General features: G+C 37.2%; 1 protein-coding gene across 4 annotated transcripts in view; it reads left to right on the top strand.

The window, feature by feature from the left end:
- Positions 1-20662, top strand: part of LOC108968559 (nuclear hormone receptor FTZ-F1) — a gene marked incomplete at its 3' end in the record, with an annotated part of 97894 nt that overhangs the window by 73069 nt on the left and 4163 nt on the right. For all 4 annotated transcript variants that reach the window (XM_018932679.1, XM_018932678.1, XM_018932677.1 and 1 more), the window contains 3 exon segments: positions 4041-4517; positions 19498-19718; positions 19811-20106. In XM_018932679.1, coding sequence (XP_018788224.1) covers positions 4041-4517; positions 19498-19718; positions 19811-20106 — 994 coding nt within the window.

Below are 20662 nucleotides of genomic sequence, written 5' to 3'. Positions count from 1 at the left end.
AATTCTAAAATATTAAAAAAAAATTAATTAACACCAAATTCTATACTACCCAATAACTAGTTTACCAAAAGTGCCGCTTCTGCTTGTACAAGAACAGCACCGTGGATTATGTTCCTTGTATAAGTGGTTGTGTGCGCTTTCCTTAAACCAAGCTGAATTACAACAATAACAAAACAAAAATAAATATAAAATCTAATTTTTAGACAGTCAATGCAGTCGGAACATGCTTAGCAAATATTAAAATAATAATAACAACAACCAATAGCAAAATTCCCAAATAAACTAGCACTTGCAAAATTCTCAAAATAAATTTAAGAAGCATAACCCAGAGCGCCAGCAAAACACAGCGGAAGCAGTTAAGTCCGTGGCACGGCCACCAGCAACCAAAGCAACAACAAGCGTATTATACAAAAAATAAAAATTAAAAACAAGCAACTAATGAAACCAACAACTAAACAAGCTTGCCAGCCAAACACGGACCAAGTAGCCAACTAAAGTACACCAACACACACTGTAGCAATAGCAGTTAAACAGTTGGAGCGAGTGAGTTGTGGCATGTGCATTATTATTTGCAACGGTAACGGCTAACCAACTCCAACTAGCTGCAACGAACCGCGCCGTGCGCCAACATTGCAACAACCATAGTTGCCGTTTAAAATTTAAAGAATAATAAAAATAAATCAACGAAACACAAACAAAACTTCTAAAAATTTATTTTTCGTGTGTTTTCAACGCTGGCAAATTGTGCAACAACGCGCAGCGCTGGGTCAAATACGAGTGACGCGAATGTGTGTACCTTTATTATTATTTGAAAATATTTACATTCTTCAGCCAACAACAAAAAATGGCACGCAGTACTTTATATAGTGGAAACAGTGTCAATAAGTCAGCATTAGCAGTACCACAAATAAACTATAAAATTTTAATAAAGCTATAATTTGCAGCAAACAACAGAAACAAGTCTTGTGTGTTAGATGTGTGTTCGCGAACTAAGAAAAAATTTAAAAGAAATTCAAAATAAATTTCCAAAAAATAAAATATATGTATGGAAATTATACTTACCATAACTACGAGCAGTAGTGAAAAGGCGTACAAAATTTAAACAAACCTGCCTCCCTTGCAACAATCCTCATGAAAACACTTTTACTCCAAAACTAGTAAATTGCAACTGAGTCATAATTTATCAAGTGCAACTTCAAAGTAAACCATTATAACCCTCATTACCAAAAACAAGCAAAAAAACAACAAAAACAAATCAAACAACAAAAGTGCAACTCTGCGTGTGCCTCTGTTGCAATTCAAGTGCAATCTCAACGTAAAACAAACACAAAAAGGCGAAAAAGTGTATCAAGCGCAACAATAACAGCAACAATACAAATACAACAACAAATGCAAACAGTAGTGCATAAAAGTGTGTAAAAAAAGTCGTAAAAGCAACAATAATAAACAGGCAAAATACGCAGTATTTAGCAATAACAACAACAGACATGTATGTATTTGTATGAAAAACTGCAGAAAGTGCACAAAGAAGTTTTTAAACCAAGTTCTGATATAAGCCAACAACTCCCACCTGAAAAAGCGTTAGCTGAAAGAACTCAAAGAAATTGCAACAAAAAGCAAAAAACAAAAACAAGTAAAACAAACGGTGAGAATAAGTGATGAAAAATCGAAATATTACAGTACCTGCATATAAATATATAGAGGGATATAGTATGTATATAAGTATATTACTGTTGTTGTTTTAAGTGTTTATAAATCAATAAGTGTGCAAAACGCTAGCATAATTTAAAAATTAGCAGCAAAGAAGTTATTCAAAGCAATTTGATAAAAAAAAGGAAATAAAAAAATTGCTAGATTTTGTGGCATGCAACATCAAATTTCGTGCAAATAAAAGCCAAAAAGTCGCAGCGTTCGCGTTTAATGCTTTAAAACCGTAAGAAATTTAAATAAAAATTATTTAAAAATCGTTACACTTTAATATATTAAGTGTTCAACGCAACTCATTAAAACAAGCATCAGCAATCAATCAACCAATACACCTCAGGCGCACCACCAAAAGTTAAATAACAAGAAATCTATATTTAACTAATCAAAATTATTAAAAATTAATAAAAAAAAAACGAATTTAAGAATACAAAAATTTAATAAAATATTCATAAAAACAAACAAGAAACTAAAAAATTTATACGCAAACTGCAGCGCGCTACATAGCTACATGTATGATCGTGTGTGAAAGCAAATTTTGGTAAAAACGCCAAAACTCAGTTTTACAACGAAAAATATAGTAATAATTCTATTGTTGGTATTTAACAGATAAATTTTAATATTCTTTTTTCCACACATTTATTTTTTTTTTGTTGCTGTGAAGTGTGAAATCTCTACCAGCACGTAGTGTTACAACAACAATACAAAAACAAAAAAGATCAACCAATTTTACATACAAAACATCAGCAAATAGTGACAACAAGAACAAACCATTGTGCCAGTCAAATCGTCGAAGCGCATGCCAGCAAGCTAAGCGCAACTTAAGAGCAAATAAATAAGGCATAAAGCAAGAAATCATATTGTATGCAAAACAAAAGCACAGCAAAATCATTTGCCTTTAACAACTAAAGAAAACACAAGAAAAACGCAATAAAAACAAAACGTCAGACGAAAATTCCCAGCAACGCGGCGACTGCGCAGAAGTGTTCGTGTTTGTGCCGCGCCGCGTGCGTGAGTGTGTGTCAAAGAAGTGTTAATTTGTGCAGCGTACATCACCGCGGTAACATCGAACGTCAAAATATTGTCACCAACAACAGCAACAGCACTCAGAACTGCTGGAACTGCTGTGACACATAACAGCGCATAGCAGTTAGTCACACAGTCAGTCAGTCACAGGCTGCAACGCGCGCGCACTTAAACACTCACTGTGTACCTTTTACGTGCCGACAACAACAGCAATAACAGTAATAACGGCAGGAACACCTCGAGGCGTGTCGTTTTGTAACATCTATACTTATTATCCACGCCCTGCCCAAACAAAACATACCCAGCAACATATAAAGCATCTAGCATAAGCGCACCTAAATTAGCTACCAATTACCTAAACGCTGTAAAAGTGGACCTCAACGTGAACTCAAACTACCTACGAACCTTTCTACCAAAACTACCAAGCTACCTGTTAGTTCTAGCTCGCGCTTTATTGTTATACGCGCGGGCTTACTAAACTGCCTACGGATTTATAACGCGTGGAATTGTCGTCCGTCCAAACACTTACAGCGCAACACACGCATACCATATATACATACATAACAACCAACAGGAAGCGTTGCAAACGAATTAGTGCGAATTATTATTAATTGGTACTGAGCGCGCAGACATTGGACAACCAGCAGCGGCAGCTTCACGCATAGCTTTTGTCTTGCCACTACTACCTTTTTACGTGTTGCCTACGTACCAATTTGCTGCATATTCGTTTAGTGTTTATATAAATGTTGTGTGCGCTGGACGCGTTCGACAGTGCAATTGTAGTAGTAGCAGTAATAGAGCGTGAAAAATGTTATTAGAAATGGAACAACAGCAAGCAACGGCGTCGTTCATATCGTCGCTCAATATGTCACCGTTCACCATGCAACTGGATGCCCAACAGCCGTCCAGTCCCGCCTTGGGTGGCGCAGGCGGTCCCAATAATGGACAGACCAACGCCAGTTCGGGCGCTGCAGCCAATCGCAGCAATACGGATGCGAATGCCTTGAGTGGCGGCGACGCGGATTATAGCGGCTATGCGCTGCACTTGAGCGCTGGCGGTGGCGGCAATGCGGGCGGTGGCAATAGTGATGGCAGTGGTGCAACAAATGCAGGCAGCACACATCATCACCACCATCATCAGCAGCAGCAGCAGCAACAGCATCATCAGCAACAGCAGCAGCAGCAACACTATCAAACACAACAGCAGCCGCAGCAGCTGCAGCAGCAACAACAACAGAATATTGCCAACAATCCCAACTTTTCATATTCGTACATTTATAATTTTGACTCACAATACGTATTCCCGACAGGTTATCAAGACAATACGTCATCGCACTCGCAGCAGAGCGTTAGTGGTGGCGGCGGTGGCGCTGGTGGTGGCGGTGGTAGCAGCACCAGCAGCAATGCCACCAATGTTGTGCTGCTCAATGGCAGCAGTGCGAATGCTGCTGGCGGTTATATGACTCTCCTGCCACCGGCCACGTCTAGTGGCCATATGGGCATGTCGTCGGGGGGCACTGGTGCTAGCGCTGGTGGCTCCGGTGAGGGCATCGATTTCAAGCATTTGTTTGAGGAATTGTGCCCCGTTTGTGGTGATAAAGTGAGCGGCTATCATTATGGCCTGCTGACGTGTGAGTCGTGCAAAGGTTTCTTCAAGCGCACCGTGCAGAATAAGAAGGTCTACACGTGCGTCGCCGAGCGTTCGTGTCACATTGATAAGACGCAACGTAAGCGCTGTCCCTACTGTAGATTCCAGAAGTGTTTGGAGGTTGGCATGAAACTTGAAGGTGAGTACAAGCGATATATACTTTTATATACATATATGCTTATATCTTTATAGCGATTTATATGGTTATTTGCAAGCGTGTCGAATCAATATATGAAGGTGTGTGATCTTTGCAAATGGCCGCGTTGTTCGATTTATTATATTACAACAATTTGTTGTATAAAAATTAAATTAGATAAGAGACTGTTTCTATAAAGCTATACGAAACCGCCTAAATTCGACTGACTGACGGAGTTTATTCGAGAATGCTTTGATATAAATTAGTCTGAAGTGTAAGCAGCTATGGGAGCATGCTGTTCTTTAGCAATCACGTTTGCTTCTAATGAGCGTTGTGCAAAAAAATATTTATTATTAATCGAACTGAGTTAATCAGAGCTTTCTACATTCCATTTCGATGCCATCCAATTTATCATTCCTGATAAATGTCCTTAGTAGATTTTTAAGCAAAAAAGAATGTTCCATATTCTACTGGAATGGTGGAAAGCATTTAGTTTTATTGGCCCGTTTTTAAATCGCTGAAATTAGAGTTGTAATAACCGATAAAAAGTATTATGGTATACACTTTGAAACGGTGCCACAATACCTCGTGGTTCCTCAATAGTAATCATTGTCGGTAAACTAACTTATTTTACTCCCGCAAAATTAGTAGTCTTATCTCGTGTTTCAACGTGTATTTCCCAAAAAACTGTCCGAAACTGCCAAAGCACTCGTGCTTGCTTTTTTCCCATCTTTTGTTTGCCATTATGGTCACTTTAGAGCCATCTAAATCAAAATGGACTTAACAAAAGAGAAATTTGGTATACATAAACAAACTTCGAAGAAAGCAATAGACTTCTTCTTCTTCCTGTAAGACTTTGTAAAACTTCACGATAAGATAATTAGTTCAAGTTTTTAGGCAAGTTCCTTAGGTCGAACAATTTTATTAACCTTCTCTTAAAACTTATTTTTATTTTATCTTCGTTCCATCTTAGATACCAGTTTGATATCAATTGTGCTTACATCCTTCAAATGAAAATTGTTACATTATAGAGCGGTAGACCTGAAGTTTTATGGCGTGAGGCCGTGCAAGCCCAATTAAAATTCGAAGTGTCTCGATTACAGCACTTTTTTTAATCATATTTAAAGTTTTTGAGCTTCTTCATTCAATTTTTTATATTTATTGGTAAAACTCGCCAAAAAATAAATTCAATTAAGTCCTTCTAATTTTAATGAAACTCTCGAATATTTTTGCACTTTCGTGAGTTGCTATATCACTTAAATATATATATGTATATATTAAAGAACAGTGACGAAGCAAATTTTTACTGATTTATATTTTGGACTTTGTTAAATGAGAAATTGGTTTCATATTTAAATGCCAAAGTGATTTTCCAGCTACTTCTATTTTTTAAATCCGAAAGCTCAGGAGGTTTGTGAATCTGCTCCTACACTTTTCTGTCCATCTCTCTTTTCTTTTTATAAAAACACTCCGATTATTTATTTATCAAATCATTTCCACGAATTATTATGAAATATTGTCTTTATTTTGCCGTTCAAAATTCATAATACCCCCTCAATCATAAATCCTATTGCCGTTATTGTGGATCGGCCCGCACGAGGATTTATGATTTCACTCAGTCGCTTACCGTTATGCGCCTTACACATTTACACGAATACAAACAAAATAGAAGAATTTAATCAATATTTTTTGTTATTACTCAGACGCGAGTCGCTCACTGTTGGTCGCCTAAAGCCCAACTATGAATTGATGGGAGCATGGTGAGGGTGGCGATTGCGGAAGGAATTCATATACAAATGTGTGGTACATTGATGCACCAGTCGCAGGCACACACGTGTTAATCTTTGTGAGCGTATGTATAATAGCTTGGCATGAGGCGCTTTGCATGCCTCCGTGACCAGTGGTGTGAGCTGGGCGGTAGGCATATATACCAAGCATTCACTTATCGATTCGCGCTCACGTAGAGTTGACAGCTGGTTGGTATTACTTGGAGCGCTTTGCTTTTCATGGGAAATATTGACAGTCACCGTAAAAAAGGGCATGACAAGTGGATAGGAATAATGAGGAAGCGCACTAAAATATTGCTAACAATAATTTTTTATTAATTTATAGTTATTTAGTGACTACCATGTGCCAAGTTTGTATGTGTATAAATTGGAAATATTCGCGCTGAAGACAAATCGTGCGCGCCGCGTTCTTCACGCCATTTCATTTTCCCGCTTACATACGTATCTACATACATATTTGCATATTGACACAAGTATTTCAAGCCTTCCACAATATTTTGAATATTGTGAATGAGAAATGAACGTGCTGCGCTTTGTTTGAATATAAAAATATCCAGCTGAGTATGTATATGTGTGTATGCGCCATCCCCAAAAAATGAATATAAATGAATTTATATGTGATAATCGGTAAACATGCACGTTTCGAAATGCGCCACGAAAAGACAAGCAGAAAGTGTGTGTTGACAACGTCACTCGCGTCAGCGCGCCGCAACGACGACGAGCAAGCGGACGAGCGCCGATTGCCGATTGCAGCAGCTCAACACAGAACACTGTGTGTATAGAACCGCAATAAGCGAAAGCAAATAAAAAATAAGAATTTAGTAAAAAGGCGCACACAAGTAGCTGGCAAGGGCCATAAGGAACGCGAGGAGCCAGCAGAAAGCAAAAGTGAGCAGCATATAACTCCAGCGCACTGTATGTGGGGCTGGCGGAGCGTGGCGTGGCTGTATTCGGTGTGTGCGTGTGAATGTGGCGTTGCGGAAGGCAACAGCACAACAGCAGCGCCCGACCTATCCCAAGTCTCAAGCAGAAAAAAGCAAAAATGTAAGAGCAATACAGCAGAAATTGTAAGCGGCGAAGTTCGGCGTCGCGCTGAGTCGCCTTATCGTAAGAATGTTTCGATTTTCACCTATGTACATATATAAATATGTACTATAAATGGCTTTGCATGTTTTCGTGCGCTTTTTGCCCCGCAAACGCGTTTACATAGAGCAAATTGTTTGTGACCCTCCAGCAGCGCGAAGACCGACTGAGAGCGAAATACTGTTTTTCTGTTATTGTTGTTGTTAGCGATTAATTTTGTTGTTTTGATTTTGGGCTTTACTCGCAAGACCCTTCAACGCGTTGAGTCGCTCCACTGCGTATACTTTACACAAACACAGATCTATACATTATATGTATATGTGTATATTTGCTTTGTAAAGCTTTGTTTGTTGCGGTTTTGAGCCGCCAGTCTGACATTGTTAACGTTTTAACATATTTTTGAATATTTCTGTTTGTTGGTATGTGTTCGTGAGTATTTTTAAATTCAAATGAAACCACATACTTTATTAAAAATTATTATCGTTTGTTGTTGCTGCTTTTATTTTATATATGTATGTAGGTGATCGTAATACTTTGTTTTAATAGCAAGTTACGTCTCGTGACGATTTTATTTGTTCCAATGTTTGATTTTGTTTTGCCTTTTTCATTCATATCTCTCCTTCATTACGGCATTGTTTTGTTGTTTTATAACATTTCGGTTGCTGAGTTTTCATAATGAAATAATTTGGTTATCTTTTTGTGAAGAGAACAAGCCAGCTTACTTACTTACTTCTAAATCTCTCAATTTTTCAAATCTCTCAATACAAGCATGACAGTTAGTTTACCAAATATTAAAATTTTTTAAATTTAATTTAATTTAATATTTCATTAATTGTTCATCTCAACTCTTCTGAGAGTACTTTTTGAAACATATAACATTGACTGGATCGCCAATGTGCAATAAATAGTCAGAAAAATGCATTAGAAGTAGAAGAACTGAAGCCAAAATCCTAAATTAATCATCATTTAAATAAATTTATCGTTAAAAACTATATTAATAACCTCACAATTATACTTGTACATTACATGTGCTACCTCCAACTACTTGCTTAAACCGTACTTCGGTATACATGTATAACTCCGCATTAACAGCTTAGTCAAATCCAAATTAGAGGGCTTTATAGAGGTAATTCCACAGTTCGTAGCGCAGTTTATAACTAACATAACATAACATAACATTACTATTTCCAATACAGATCCTACCTGTACAAGCATTAGTGCCAGAATTTTAAAATTATGAACTAAATAATAAACTTGGAAGAAGGGTAAATGACATATGAATTAATTTGTTTAGTTTCAAAAATGATTTAGAAAGAAAAACTAGAGAGCTAGTAGTGTAGTTTGATATGGATCGCTTAACGAAAAGTGCACAGCATAACTACTATTCTTTATCTTGGAGGTCATTTTTAAACTATCTCAGTGCTTAGGATCAGTTGGGACTTCCGTAAAAAGTTGATACTTTCAGCAAAACTAACTATGTAATGGTAAAATGAGCAGTTATCGATGTATGTACATATGGAACAATAACATAATTTTTGAAGAACTGAAGCGACTTAAAAACAAGAAAAAATTTAACTTCGGTTCAGCCAAAGCATAATACCCTTCATAAATAAAAAATGTGTTCCTGCATGATCGTGTGATTTAGAATTATATTTATGAAATTAGCTTAGTTATCATAAGAAATTTTTTAAGTATATCAAAACATTGTGTTGACGAAGTAAATAATGTAATAATAAATGTCCACAAGTCTTTCTTTTCAACACCCTGATTTTTCGCCTATTTTTAGGTTAGTGTGTTAGCCACTTTCGTTGGATGCACCCATAAAGCCTTTATTATGGCATTTGAACTTGCCACTCATTACATGTCCCTCATAAACACACACACACAGGAACAATAAATGTGTGCAAAAAAGTATTTAGACGTGTGGATGTGTGTATTTTTGAAATCGAGACCGCAATCAGTATGCAGCGCTAACAGCTTTACGACTACAATTCTTGCTTGTTTTGTCCATGCAACAAACAAACGATCTTAACTATTTTCATGAAATTTCGTCGAATGTGCTCCATTCCAACAGCTACAACGCCCAAAAGAGCTCCAGCGCGCCGCCATAGTTTAGCGGCGCATTTTGGCCTTATTGCATTTTGTAATCGACACTCAGCTGTGCAAAGTCAAAATGAAAATAAAATACAAAAACAAAAACTCTATAAGTTCTTTTCGATTTTCGTTTTCATTTCGGCAGCGAGCGCTTGTTGTTGCAGTTTTTCAACTTGAAATGAAAATGAAAACAGAATTCAAAACAAGTTAGTGCGCCCGAATATGCACGTAATTTGGCTGTAACAACTTCGCATTGTCGTGCCGCTGCTGTGTCGCAAACTAGCTGGCAACACAAAAACGAGTCGCTTATTTGCATTAAAAAGCAGCGCAGTGTGGCGCGGCAGCAACACCAGCATTCAGCGCGTACTTACGTACATACATATAGACAATGCGCTCCCAAGCGCGCTTCATGATAGCGCACGCTGCCAAATAATGCCGCCACAAAATTTGCTGGAGCGCCACATTAGATCTCGAATCTCAGTGCCGTGGTCGCGGTCGCGGTAGCGCTGCCGCATCCATAGCGCGCGTTGTGTACCACAAAGCTTACGCGCGCATACCTACACACCCACACATGGCAATGTTTCGTATGTGCGTTGTATGTGATGTATGTGTGAGTGTACGCGCTCCTCATACCGCTGTCCCGTTTCCGCGTATGCGCACTTGGCCCATAGTGCCATCTCTTACGCTCATGACCCAGATTTCCTTATGTGTGTAATCAATGCAACATGTAGAGAGCTTTTTTGTTAATTTATTATTATTTATGCTTTTTTCTTGTGTTATTTCTTTATACACCTCTTTCGTTGTTGCCTTCCGCTCCAATGTTCCGTTCGTATAAATTTATACATCGTATATATGTATATATGTATAGGATATTTATAGTTTTTTTGAGATACAGTGTTATGTAGTAGACTTACGTACATACATACAGTATAATCACTTATGTGGATGTTGTAATTTAATGTGTTTATATCTATAAATATATATACATGCCTATAGTTTCATATGCATACATATATACATACATACGTGTTGTTAATGCAGGTAATTCCAGTCAAATGACTCGTCATTGTTCACGCAGGTCGTCATTTAGCCATATAGCCGGTGTGTATCCCTATGACGAAATTCTCCAACGCCGTCGTGAATTAAATATATAAAATTAAATTTGTTTAAACTAGTTTTGTTGTTGTTAGATATCTTGAAAGTTTTGCATTGACATATGCTCGTTATCAGCTGGTACTTTGCATGTATACATAATAAATACATACACATGTATGCACATATGTGTTTGCTTGACTGTGCGATGCGGTAGAAGGCTGGTAGCGAACTGTTTGAAGTCACGTCACACTCCGCATCGCTGATTTATTGCCTTTCTTCGCTTAACTATGTTTGAAGTGAGCCGGTGCAATAGATATTACTTACATCATATAGTTATATACTACAATATACATACATACACTTGTATGTACTTATGTATATTAATTATTTTCTTCCTTTTTTATTTGTGACCCTTCAAAACACTTCTTTACGATTCACTTTTCATAGTGTTATAGTTTTCCTCGGGTTTCATCTTCAAGGTTGTGCAGGTAGTACTACAAAAAAACAAAAACTTTTTTTCTTATAAATCTATAGTCGGCTCTTAGTAGTAACTTAGGAATGTCTGAGAAAGTTCATTAAATTTTTCGTCCTTACGCTCCATAGAGAGATCCATTAGGTTCCATACCAATCATATCAGTAATGGATCCAGCACATCAAGTCTAAGTTTATGTACATATGTATGTATGTATTTATTGGTTTTCACAGGTGTTTGAGGTTATAGTTCTTAGCCATGATCTCAAATCAATGAATCTGTATAAATATCAATATTTTCAATTTATCGTCAAACAAAATAATATTTGGTATTATATAAAGAAACACATAGTTCCCAATTAAGAATGCTATCCTAGTTTTTTTTTTTTTTAATATAGTTCTTCGGAGCTATGTACTTATACCATATACATACAAAAATATCAAACGATTTCGAATCAAGTTTTTTAGTGTATTTTGAGACAATTATTTTTCACGTTTCTCAGTTTCGACTAACAGAGATTTCGATTCTCCTCAACAGAGGCATCGTATAAAAGACTTCTCTCTTAATTTTTCTATAGTTTTTATAAAAAGATGTGAGTAATTGTCAAGAGCGGTAATTTTCTTTGCATGGTCTCTTGAGAGTTGAAAAACATTATAAATACTCTACCATCTACTTTGTTTAGCGCCGCTGGACTTGGATTATCATCTCCAAAGAACGTGTAATTTATTATTCTCTCAATTTTCAATTATGCCTTTCAAATCTATGCACAACTTGGGAAATTGAGTGATTGATTGAAAGATGAGGAATGCACCGCGACCTTAGGTCTATTGTGCTCTCTCCTGACTCACATTGTCCTACGTAGCCCCAGCGCATTGATGAAATCCAATAGCTTAACGGGTGCTAGTGAGGCAATGTGATCCCTATTCGGAAACATCGATTCAAGGGCTTTAATCCTTCTACAGACTGCTTTTCGGTCGATCAGCAGGTACTCCGCGGTTTCAGGCTCCCTGTCGCAGAACCGGCAGTTAGCGCAAGAGTGTAGGTTCATGCTATGCAGATGCCTATTCAGTTTGCCGTGGCCAGTGTATCATGCGACTAGCCTGAGTTTGTTCCTGGGAAGGTTTATTACAACTTTGAACCTTATCAAGTTGTAACCTCTCATTAGCAACTTGCCAACGCTCCTCTCTGCCCACCCCCGTAAAGGGTTCGGGTCCTACCATCTTGGTGGAGGCTGCAGAGCGGGCGAGCTCGTCCGCCAGTTTTTTACAGGCTATACCTTTGTGACCAGGCACCCAGATTAGGTTACCTGATTTCGTTCCGCAAGGCTGTTTAGCCTTTCCCTGCACTCCTGCGCTAGTAACGATTTGATCTCGTAAGAGGTAGAACCTCCAGCGCTGCCGTATTGCACCCCTCATGCAGACACAGGCTAGCCGGTGTAGCTTCAATAATTTTGTCTTTACCGAAGTTTGCGACGCTTCGGTCGACCTAGAATGTTGTACAACCACCTAACGATCTTTGGCTTACAGCCCCAGGACTTTCCCGCCAGCCTATTGCACACCATTAAATCTTTTGTCGCTTTGACCAAGGTCAGGTTTACATGTTGCTTCCACCGCAAAGTGGAATCTAGCATCAAACCGAGGTATTTGTTGGTCATTCCTATCTCACTGCCCCCAAGTGTGAGATTCCTAAGACTGGGTAAGGACCTGTCTCTCGTAAACGGGACTACGGTCGTCATGGAGGGGTTGACCCAATCTAATTATTTCTTTCCTAATAAAGCGATATTGATTCGTGGTGTCTGAATCAAAATTTTATCAACAATTATGTCTTTTTACTTTTTCCATGTGATAAGGATTTGCAGGTGGGGTCTTTTTATGTTTAATTTGTTTCAAAGTTTATCTGTAAGTAGTGATATATTGATAAGAACTAGATTGTTTTAGATACTTTTGAGCGCAAGGCGGGAGTTTAAATTGCAATTGTCGCATCTCAGTAATGAAAAGGCTGGCAATAACTTAATTAGAGTTTTACATACTTTCCTTAAATTTCTCAATTTTGACTTAATGTGTCCCAAAAAAAAAAAACTTCGAAATACATAGCCCTAGATAGCTTTTAATGTTTTTTAAATCATGAATTCTACAATCTACCAAGATTTATTCTGCGAATATTCTCGGCTTTTGCATTCAAAGTAGGTAGAAGAAGATGTAGTTTAACTACCCTCAGAGCCGCTCTTATTTTAGATGTAACCTCTCAGTGACTATGACCACTTACAACTTGTTTGACTGCTTTCCTAATTTTTATTTTTCGAGTTGCCTTTTAATTTTTTTCACAGATTTTCGATAAATTTCTCTTTCTGGAGTATAAGGAGTAACGAAGAGAGTATGTGGAGGGTAGGTAATGAGATGTGCAAGCACAAAAATTGTATGGCCCTCGTATTGCATTCTGTTGAATAAAAACAAATTTTCTTTAAAAATTAGTGCTGAGACTGTTAAGGCTATAATAGCAAACTTGATAAGTTGTCACTTCAATATTTTCTAAACTTTTTTCACAGATCTGTTGAATGAATTTTTAAAGCCATTCTGATATAAGCTGACTGTGGAAGCAGTTGCTTCTTCAGGTTACTCATTCTTTATAAATACGCTTCTCGATTTAGCACGAAAAGAATTGTTGAAAGTGATAACGGTTACCTGAAGGTTTAAAGAAGTCTTTACACGTCGCTCAAAGATTTGACAATTTTTGAGTTTTTTAAAAACTTTTCGGTACTCAAGAAGTACTTTTAGAAATGAGAGAGATGAATGTTGCTGAAGGTGTTTTTAAGGATATAATTCATTTAACTATTTCAATAGGATCTGATATGGTAGGGGCGAGTACAGAATACTTTACGCTGAGATGGCATCTTCGTAAAATTTTCTAAAATGTAAACATAAGCATGCAGAACATACGTTAACAGTTTTGAAACGTTGGAGCACAAATTCTGTATATGGCAATTGGGATAGGATACCTTTCATTCAAAATGATATTGGACTGTTAAAGTGAAAGCATATTTGGAAAAATTCAGCTAGGAGTTGACTGGTGTTCAGTAATTAGGTTGGGCGTTATGGGTCTAATGATGTCGTAAATGAGACTGATCATATTCAGGAATTCTTACGTGCTCCCATTTCAACCAACCAACCGCCTCATTTAAACATGCGGTAGCCATATTTTAGCACAACTTAAAAAAATTGCAAAATCTTTGAAACGGTCTTGTCAATGGATGAATTTGCAGCAATTTAGGTTATGTTGTAGATTAAAAGAACGAAACTGTACGGAAATGTATTTGAACATATTTGTATTTTGAGAGATGATAGAAATAGCAAAATGATTTTTAATTCAATATTACGACAAATATTTCCACCATTTTTTTTAATTTTTACGATTTTTTATATTTTTTATAGTATTGGAGTTTATTTATTATTTTCGCAGCTTCAAATATCCCCTTTATCCCCTTTTGGAAGAATTTCTAGGACCGGCGCTGCTTTTATGCTCTCTAATCAAACATATTAACTTGAATTACATACATACATATGTATCTACAACACAATAATTCAATTCCTTATTTATATACAGTATGTATTACCGTGTACCGGCGCGCACAATCCAGAAATCCCTTTTACATATTTACTTACCTTCTTACTATACATAGACGCGCCATTGCATGAGACTGACCTAATTAAATATTCTGCCATGAAGATTTCCGATTTTCACCGGTACCATGACCTATGTATCCGACACATATATACATAAACATATTGCGCCTGCCGCACTCGGATACAGAAAATCTAACAGCACCCTCCAATAATCACAACAAATACACCCGGCGCCATCACTTCACCACTCCAAACCAATAGACTCGCCTACTCCGCGCGCTCCGAAGTCAGCATTCACCTACTTTTGAGAATTGGCGGCACGATTCAAATTGGATTATCCGATGTAAGCATGCAAAATGTGTACACACCACAAACACTCACACATCCTTACAAAACATGCAAGATGATGTGCGGCGAATGCCGAGTGCCGAATGCCGAACAACGAATGCCAATGAAAGTATGGTCATGTGGTACAATGTGCAATCGCATTGCTATTGTTGTTGGTTTCTGTTGTTTGTGTTGCTGTTGTTGATACTGAAAGCGATAGTGATAGTGACAGTGGTGTTGGCATTAGCTAATAATTGCACTGCCTGCTGTGGCCACTCGAGCGGCAAGCGCGCTAAGCTCCTCATACCCGCGGCGCTTTCCAATGCTTTCGTTGCCACACACATACACACACACGCTCAGCCATAAATGCATATAATTGTCGCTGCTGTAGCATGTTGGCGCACTGGTGTGACGATGAGACGACGACGCGGCATTAGATGTTGCCTTTGGTGTGGTGCATTTGCGGCCTATGTCGTTGTGTCCCAGTTTCCATTCTGTCCTTGACCTACTCCACTCGAAAGCGAAAACACGCTACACAGCGTTGTGCTTCGTAATCGCGCAATCGTGTAATCGCATTCGCTGCACGCTTTTGCTGCGCTCACCAGCGTAGGAAAGTTGTGGTCGCTCATCACAAAGTCCACAAGCCAACGCTTGAAGAATCCATCGCTTACAAGTTATGGTTGCGAGCGCTTGCCGCTTGTACGTGGAGAGCGCTGCAATATTGGCGCGTGACTTCGCTCTTCATTTGCGCGGAGCCACCGCACTGCTAAAGAGCTGAATGTGAGTAATACATACATATGTAGCTTTATATTGCAACATCACTGTATGGATTGGACACAGTTTTTGTTTTCTTCAACGCTTTTTGCAAAGCGCATGAGTGGCATTAGAAAAGCTTTGAGCGCCAAGCGCTCTCAATTTCTGGAGTAAAATGCGGGGCCGGCTGTAGCGCCGACGTCCGCACAATTGGCGCTTGTATGATGTATGCTTTTGTCAGCTCAGCTTTTTATTTCGCATGCCGCCTAGCTCCCATATACACGCGCATTTCCGTTCCAACTGCTACGCGTGTGTGTTTGTTTCGTTTTCGCTTTCAATGGTTTATCATACATACAACTTTGTATGCGCGCATTTGCTTATGTGTGTGTGTGTGTGTGTGTGAGCAAAGCATATACGTATACGTGGAATATTTGTAAACAATATGCTTGACCTAAATTACAGTTTCTTGTTTGAGTGCAAAAGAAATACGAAATACGTACGAACGTCGGCAGCAAACGGCGACCAACCGAAATGAGTAGAAGTAAAAAGCTTTAGTTTTTTCAGCGATTTTCTTTTATTTCACGGAATCTAGTGTTGGTGGTGGTGCTGGCTGGTTGGTTGGTCGGCTGGTAGGCCATCATCTCCCTCCCAACAACCGCTAAGTGCAGTTTAGACTGCAGTAACGTTTGCATCATCATGGATTGGTGTCACCTACACTTTACCCCCACGCATCCCCCACCCCGCTTTGCTGCTGCCATAGTGCAGTTGGACGCCTGATTATATTTTATTTGTTTGTATTCTTGTCCTTATTTCGCGAAAGCAGGCCAAATGAATTTGAAATAGGAAAAATATATTGCAAAGCGCAGTATTCAAGTGGGTTTTTAGAAATAAATACACACATACGTACATATATAGATGTGTAACTTAAAGTTTTTGAGTGAATTTATGAGCCATCCTTCGTCATATTTTTTGAAAAACTCAAGTCAAAAATCAATATTTCCAACCTTAAAGTCAAAGCAGCTAATTCTGATTATATATACTGCATACTTACAGGCGCATAAGTAGTTCTGGTTGAGAACCATAACCCATTTCGCTGACGGCAATTGCTTGAAATAATAGAGATATGAGAGAGGCAGCTATGCATGGATTTTTTGTATATGCTAAAAATGAACAATTTCATTTATTTTTATTAAAAAACCCACGAAAGATAATATAATAAAAGCAGTAAATGAGAAATAATAATTTAGAAAAAAAAATCTAAAAGAATTTTAAAACTAAAAATGAACATTTGAGAGAATTTGTTATTTATAATTAATTTAAAAAAATATAATTTTAAAAATTAAATATCAAGCAATACTCGTAATTTCTATTTAACAACAATGTTGCCACATAATTATCAATATACAAAAGTATATTAAAATAATTTCAAACTTTTAAACCAAAAACAATAACAATATATGTATGTACAATATTTGCCTTTTGAGCAATAAAGTTGCCACTTAATAATATAAAATTTAAAATTAATAAATTTACCTATTCTAAGTTTTAAACTAAAAATCTTTAAAAAATATTGACATTGTTTGCCACATATACAATTAGAAAGTGTAAAAAATGCATTTTGTGCTATTAAGTGGTTATATACAGTTAGAAGGACGAAAAAGAGCGATTTTTCGAGACTTTTTCTGAGAAAACTTTTAAATTTATTGATCCAAATTTGTATCATGGTATCCTTTAATATATTTTTAGAGTGGGTATTAGTAAAAAAAATTTTATATGGAAAGTGTAACAAATTCACATACTGTGGCAACTACTAGAAATAAAAAAAAAAACAAGAAAAAAAACCATTATCCAATTGCCTTAGGTAAAGAATCCATTTTGGGTACATTTGGTTTTGTAAGATTTGCACTCGCTTATTTTTAAATCTTCATTTTCATTTTATAAAAATCGGAAAACAGGAAACAAAATAGCTGAAATCTTTGACAAGACAGTTTTGTTTTAAAAAATGAGAATGTATCGAAGTAAACAGAAAGGTAAATGTCGAAAACATATGTTATATATCAATAGAATGTTTTTGATAAGCTTTCCTTTAAAAATTTCCAGTCGACAATCCTTCTTTTAGAACTAGTAGTTATCCGCCGTCAAGTGAAGATCGCATCAACTTTAATACCATCATTTTTTGATGCTTGTCTCTAACATAGTTTCCAAAATTATTCGGCCATAGTTTAACTTCATACTCAATTTTTTTTTATTGCTGGGTTAATGCATATAATAGAATATACCTAAATGTATTTTTCTCTCCAATGAAGTAATATCCAATCAGGTGGTTCATGGGAGAGATATGATTTGAGAGTAGGTTCGGTAAGGATTAAAGCTCCACACTCCAACTTTTGATCCTTTTCCACGAAATTTTCGACTTTCAACGAAAAAATTTTCAAACTTAAAATTCGAGAACATTTATAACCTTGATATAAATTATACCTTTCATTATTTTCTGTATTTGAAGACCATCAAATGTTCCAACTTTCATCTTTGTCATACTAATTTAGGAATTTTTTTCAAATGTCACAATAACAATATCCATCAATATCAATCCTAATTTGATCATGGATTGAATCCCTGAATTCATTTGCAGAAAATAACTTTTATTTCACTATCTTTTTCACAACCATTGTCAGACTGTACTGAGAGATGGCTATTTGGCAAGTAGTCTAAGCAAATTACTTTTGAAACGGAAGCAAGATTTTTATTAAGAAAACAGGGTATTTTGTAGACTGTAATTCTAGATACATATATCCACGTTGGATTTTTAATAATACCTTAAACTTTTCGAGTAGTTTTTCTCATATTTTCAGTGAGGAGTCTGAGGGCGGTTATCACGTGCTGTTTGTATGCGATAACAGTGCACAGAACCTTAATCATGAGTGGAAAACTAAATTTTTATTACTAATAAATAATAGCAAAAATATATTATATGCAATTATCAGAAAAACAAGAGCATATTCAACATTGTCATTAATAAGGTCGCAAGATACACACTTGAAAGCATTAAAATTTGCTGAAAACCCAGGACAACAAATATTTTTTTCGCTTTTATAGAGCTGTACTATCAAAAAATTTGGAAGCATTAATAAATGGTATTTTTAGCAGGTACCTTATAACGACATTCTTGTCTTTCCGCACCATTCGAACTCACGAGTTCGGTTCTACTATATCGGAACGGACCTGAATATTAATTAGGCCAAGGTCTGTGTACCGGTTATTAGGTCTCCCTCCGTTATGACAACAACAACCATTTGAACAAATACCGTATTTTTTAGCACGAAAAAATTGAAAATTATCACAGCCGGCATTAACGCGGGTTTTCAACATCTGGCTCACATATTTTAATTTAAACAAAGAGCACAACATTTTAGAAATAGGGCTTTGGGTCGAAATTTGTTTTCGATTTTTACTTTTATCATTTTTTTGGCGAATATATATGGGGTATTGGTTGAAATTAAAAATTACATAGGTTGTTGGTTGAAGACAAGTCAACTATTTTCTATTGATTACAAAAGAGACTTTAATACATTATATAGTATCTAAGAATAACGTCGGTCAAAACACCACATACGCTCTCCAAAACGTTGTAATAGCTGTTTTCAATAATTCTGTATGAGTGCGATTATAACTTTAAATTCCAACCTCAAAATTTTTTACGAAAGTACCAAATTATTACACACTCTTGCGTTATTTTCTTATTTCTTTCACAGCCGTGCGAGCGGATCGGATGCGTGGTGGTCGCAATAAGTTCGGCCCTATGTACAAACGTGATCGGGCGCGAAAGCTACAAGTCATGCGGCAGCGGCAACTTGCCCTCCAAGCGCTGCGTACATCCATTGGTTCGGTTGAGATGAAGTCGTCGCCACTCTCGCCGGGATACCAACAACCATATCCGAATATGAATATAAAGCAAGAAATTCAAATACCTCAGGTAAAGACAACTACAAAAACACCAACAAATAAAACAATATATATTTAATACCAACACTAATAATAACAATAATTTTCTTCGCCTCCGAATAGGTGTCCTCACTCACGCAGTCACCGGATTCATCGCCCAGCCCCATCGCCATCGCGCTCGGACAGGTCAACACGAGCGGCGGTGTGATATCGACGCCCATGAATGGCGGCAACGGCAGCGGCGGTGGCGGAGGAGGAGGCGCTGGTGGCGGCGGTGGCAGCGGCAATGGCGGCAACACCAGCACCAACAGCAACAATAGCAATAACACCAGCAGCGATGGACTCAACCGCAGTGGCAGCGGCAATTGCCATGACACTGGAACTGGATCTCTGCAGAATGCGTCCGAGTCGAAAATGTGGTATATGCTTTACTGTCTTACCAAATGCTATCTTTAATTAACATAAACTATTGTTCACACACACACACACATACCAACAATTGTGTGTGTCGCGTCGTTTATGCATAAATCTCATGACTTCATATCTTCTTATCCCCATATATGTGTGTGCTTGCTTCGATTGAGCGGTGCTGCGCCCGTGTTGTTCTTGAAACTAAAATTTGCCATGCACAAAATCGTAAGCAGTTCAAATATTGTGGAGAGGTACCGCTAGGTTGGATTAAACTGAGATTTTTATAACGTGAAATTCGTTCGAAAAAGTTTTGCTCGTGAAAAAACTCTTTAATAAAAATGGCTTTTTAAATGTTTTTGACAAATTTTCTACAGTATCGGTTTTGAGAGACTACTAGTGATATTATATATCCTTTATTATATCTTTTCAGAAATTATATTAAATTATTTCATTTTGTTTCAGTTATATAACCGAATTCAAATAAGTTGCGTTTCTCTGATTTATTTATTATTTTACTTATTATTTCTAACAAAAACAAAAGGAAATATTTTTATTTTTCGTTAT

Source organism: Bactrocera latifrons, unplaced genomic scaffold, assembly GCF_001853355.1.
Source record: "Bactrocera latifrons isolate USDA-ARS-PBARC rearing strain unplaced genomic scaffold, ASM185335v1 scaffold_22, whole genome shotgun sequence".
NCBI lineage: Eukaryota > Metazoa > Arthropoda > Insecta > Diptera > Tephritidae > Bactrocera > Bactrocera latifrons.
The sequence above is the reverse complement of the archived record's forward strand: the minus strand, read 5'-3'. Positions and strand labels throughout refer to the sequence as shown.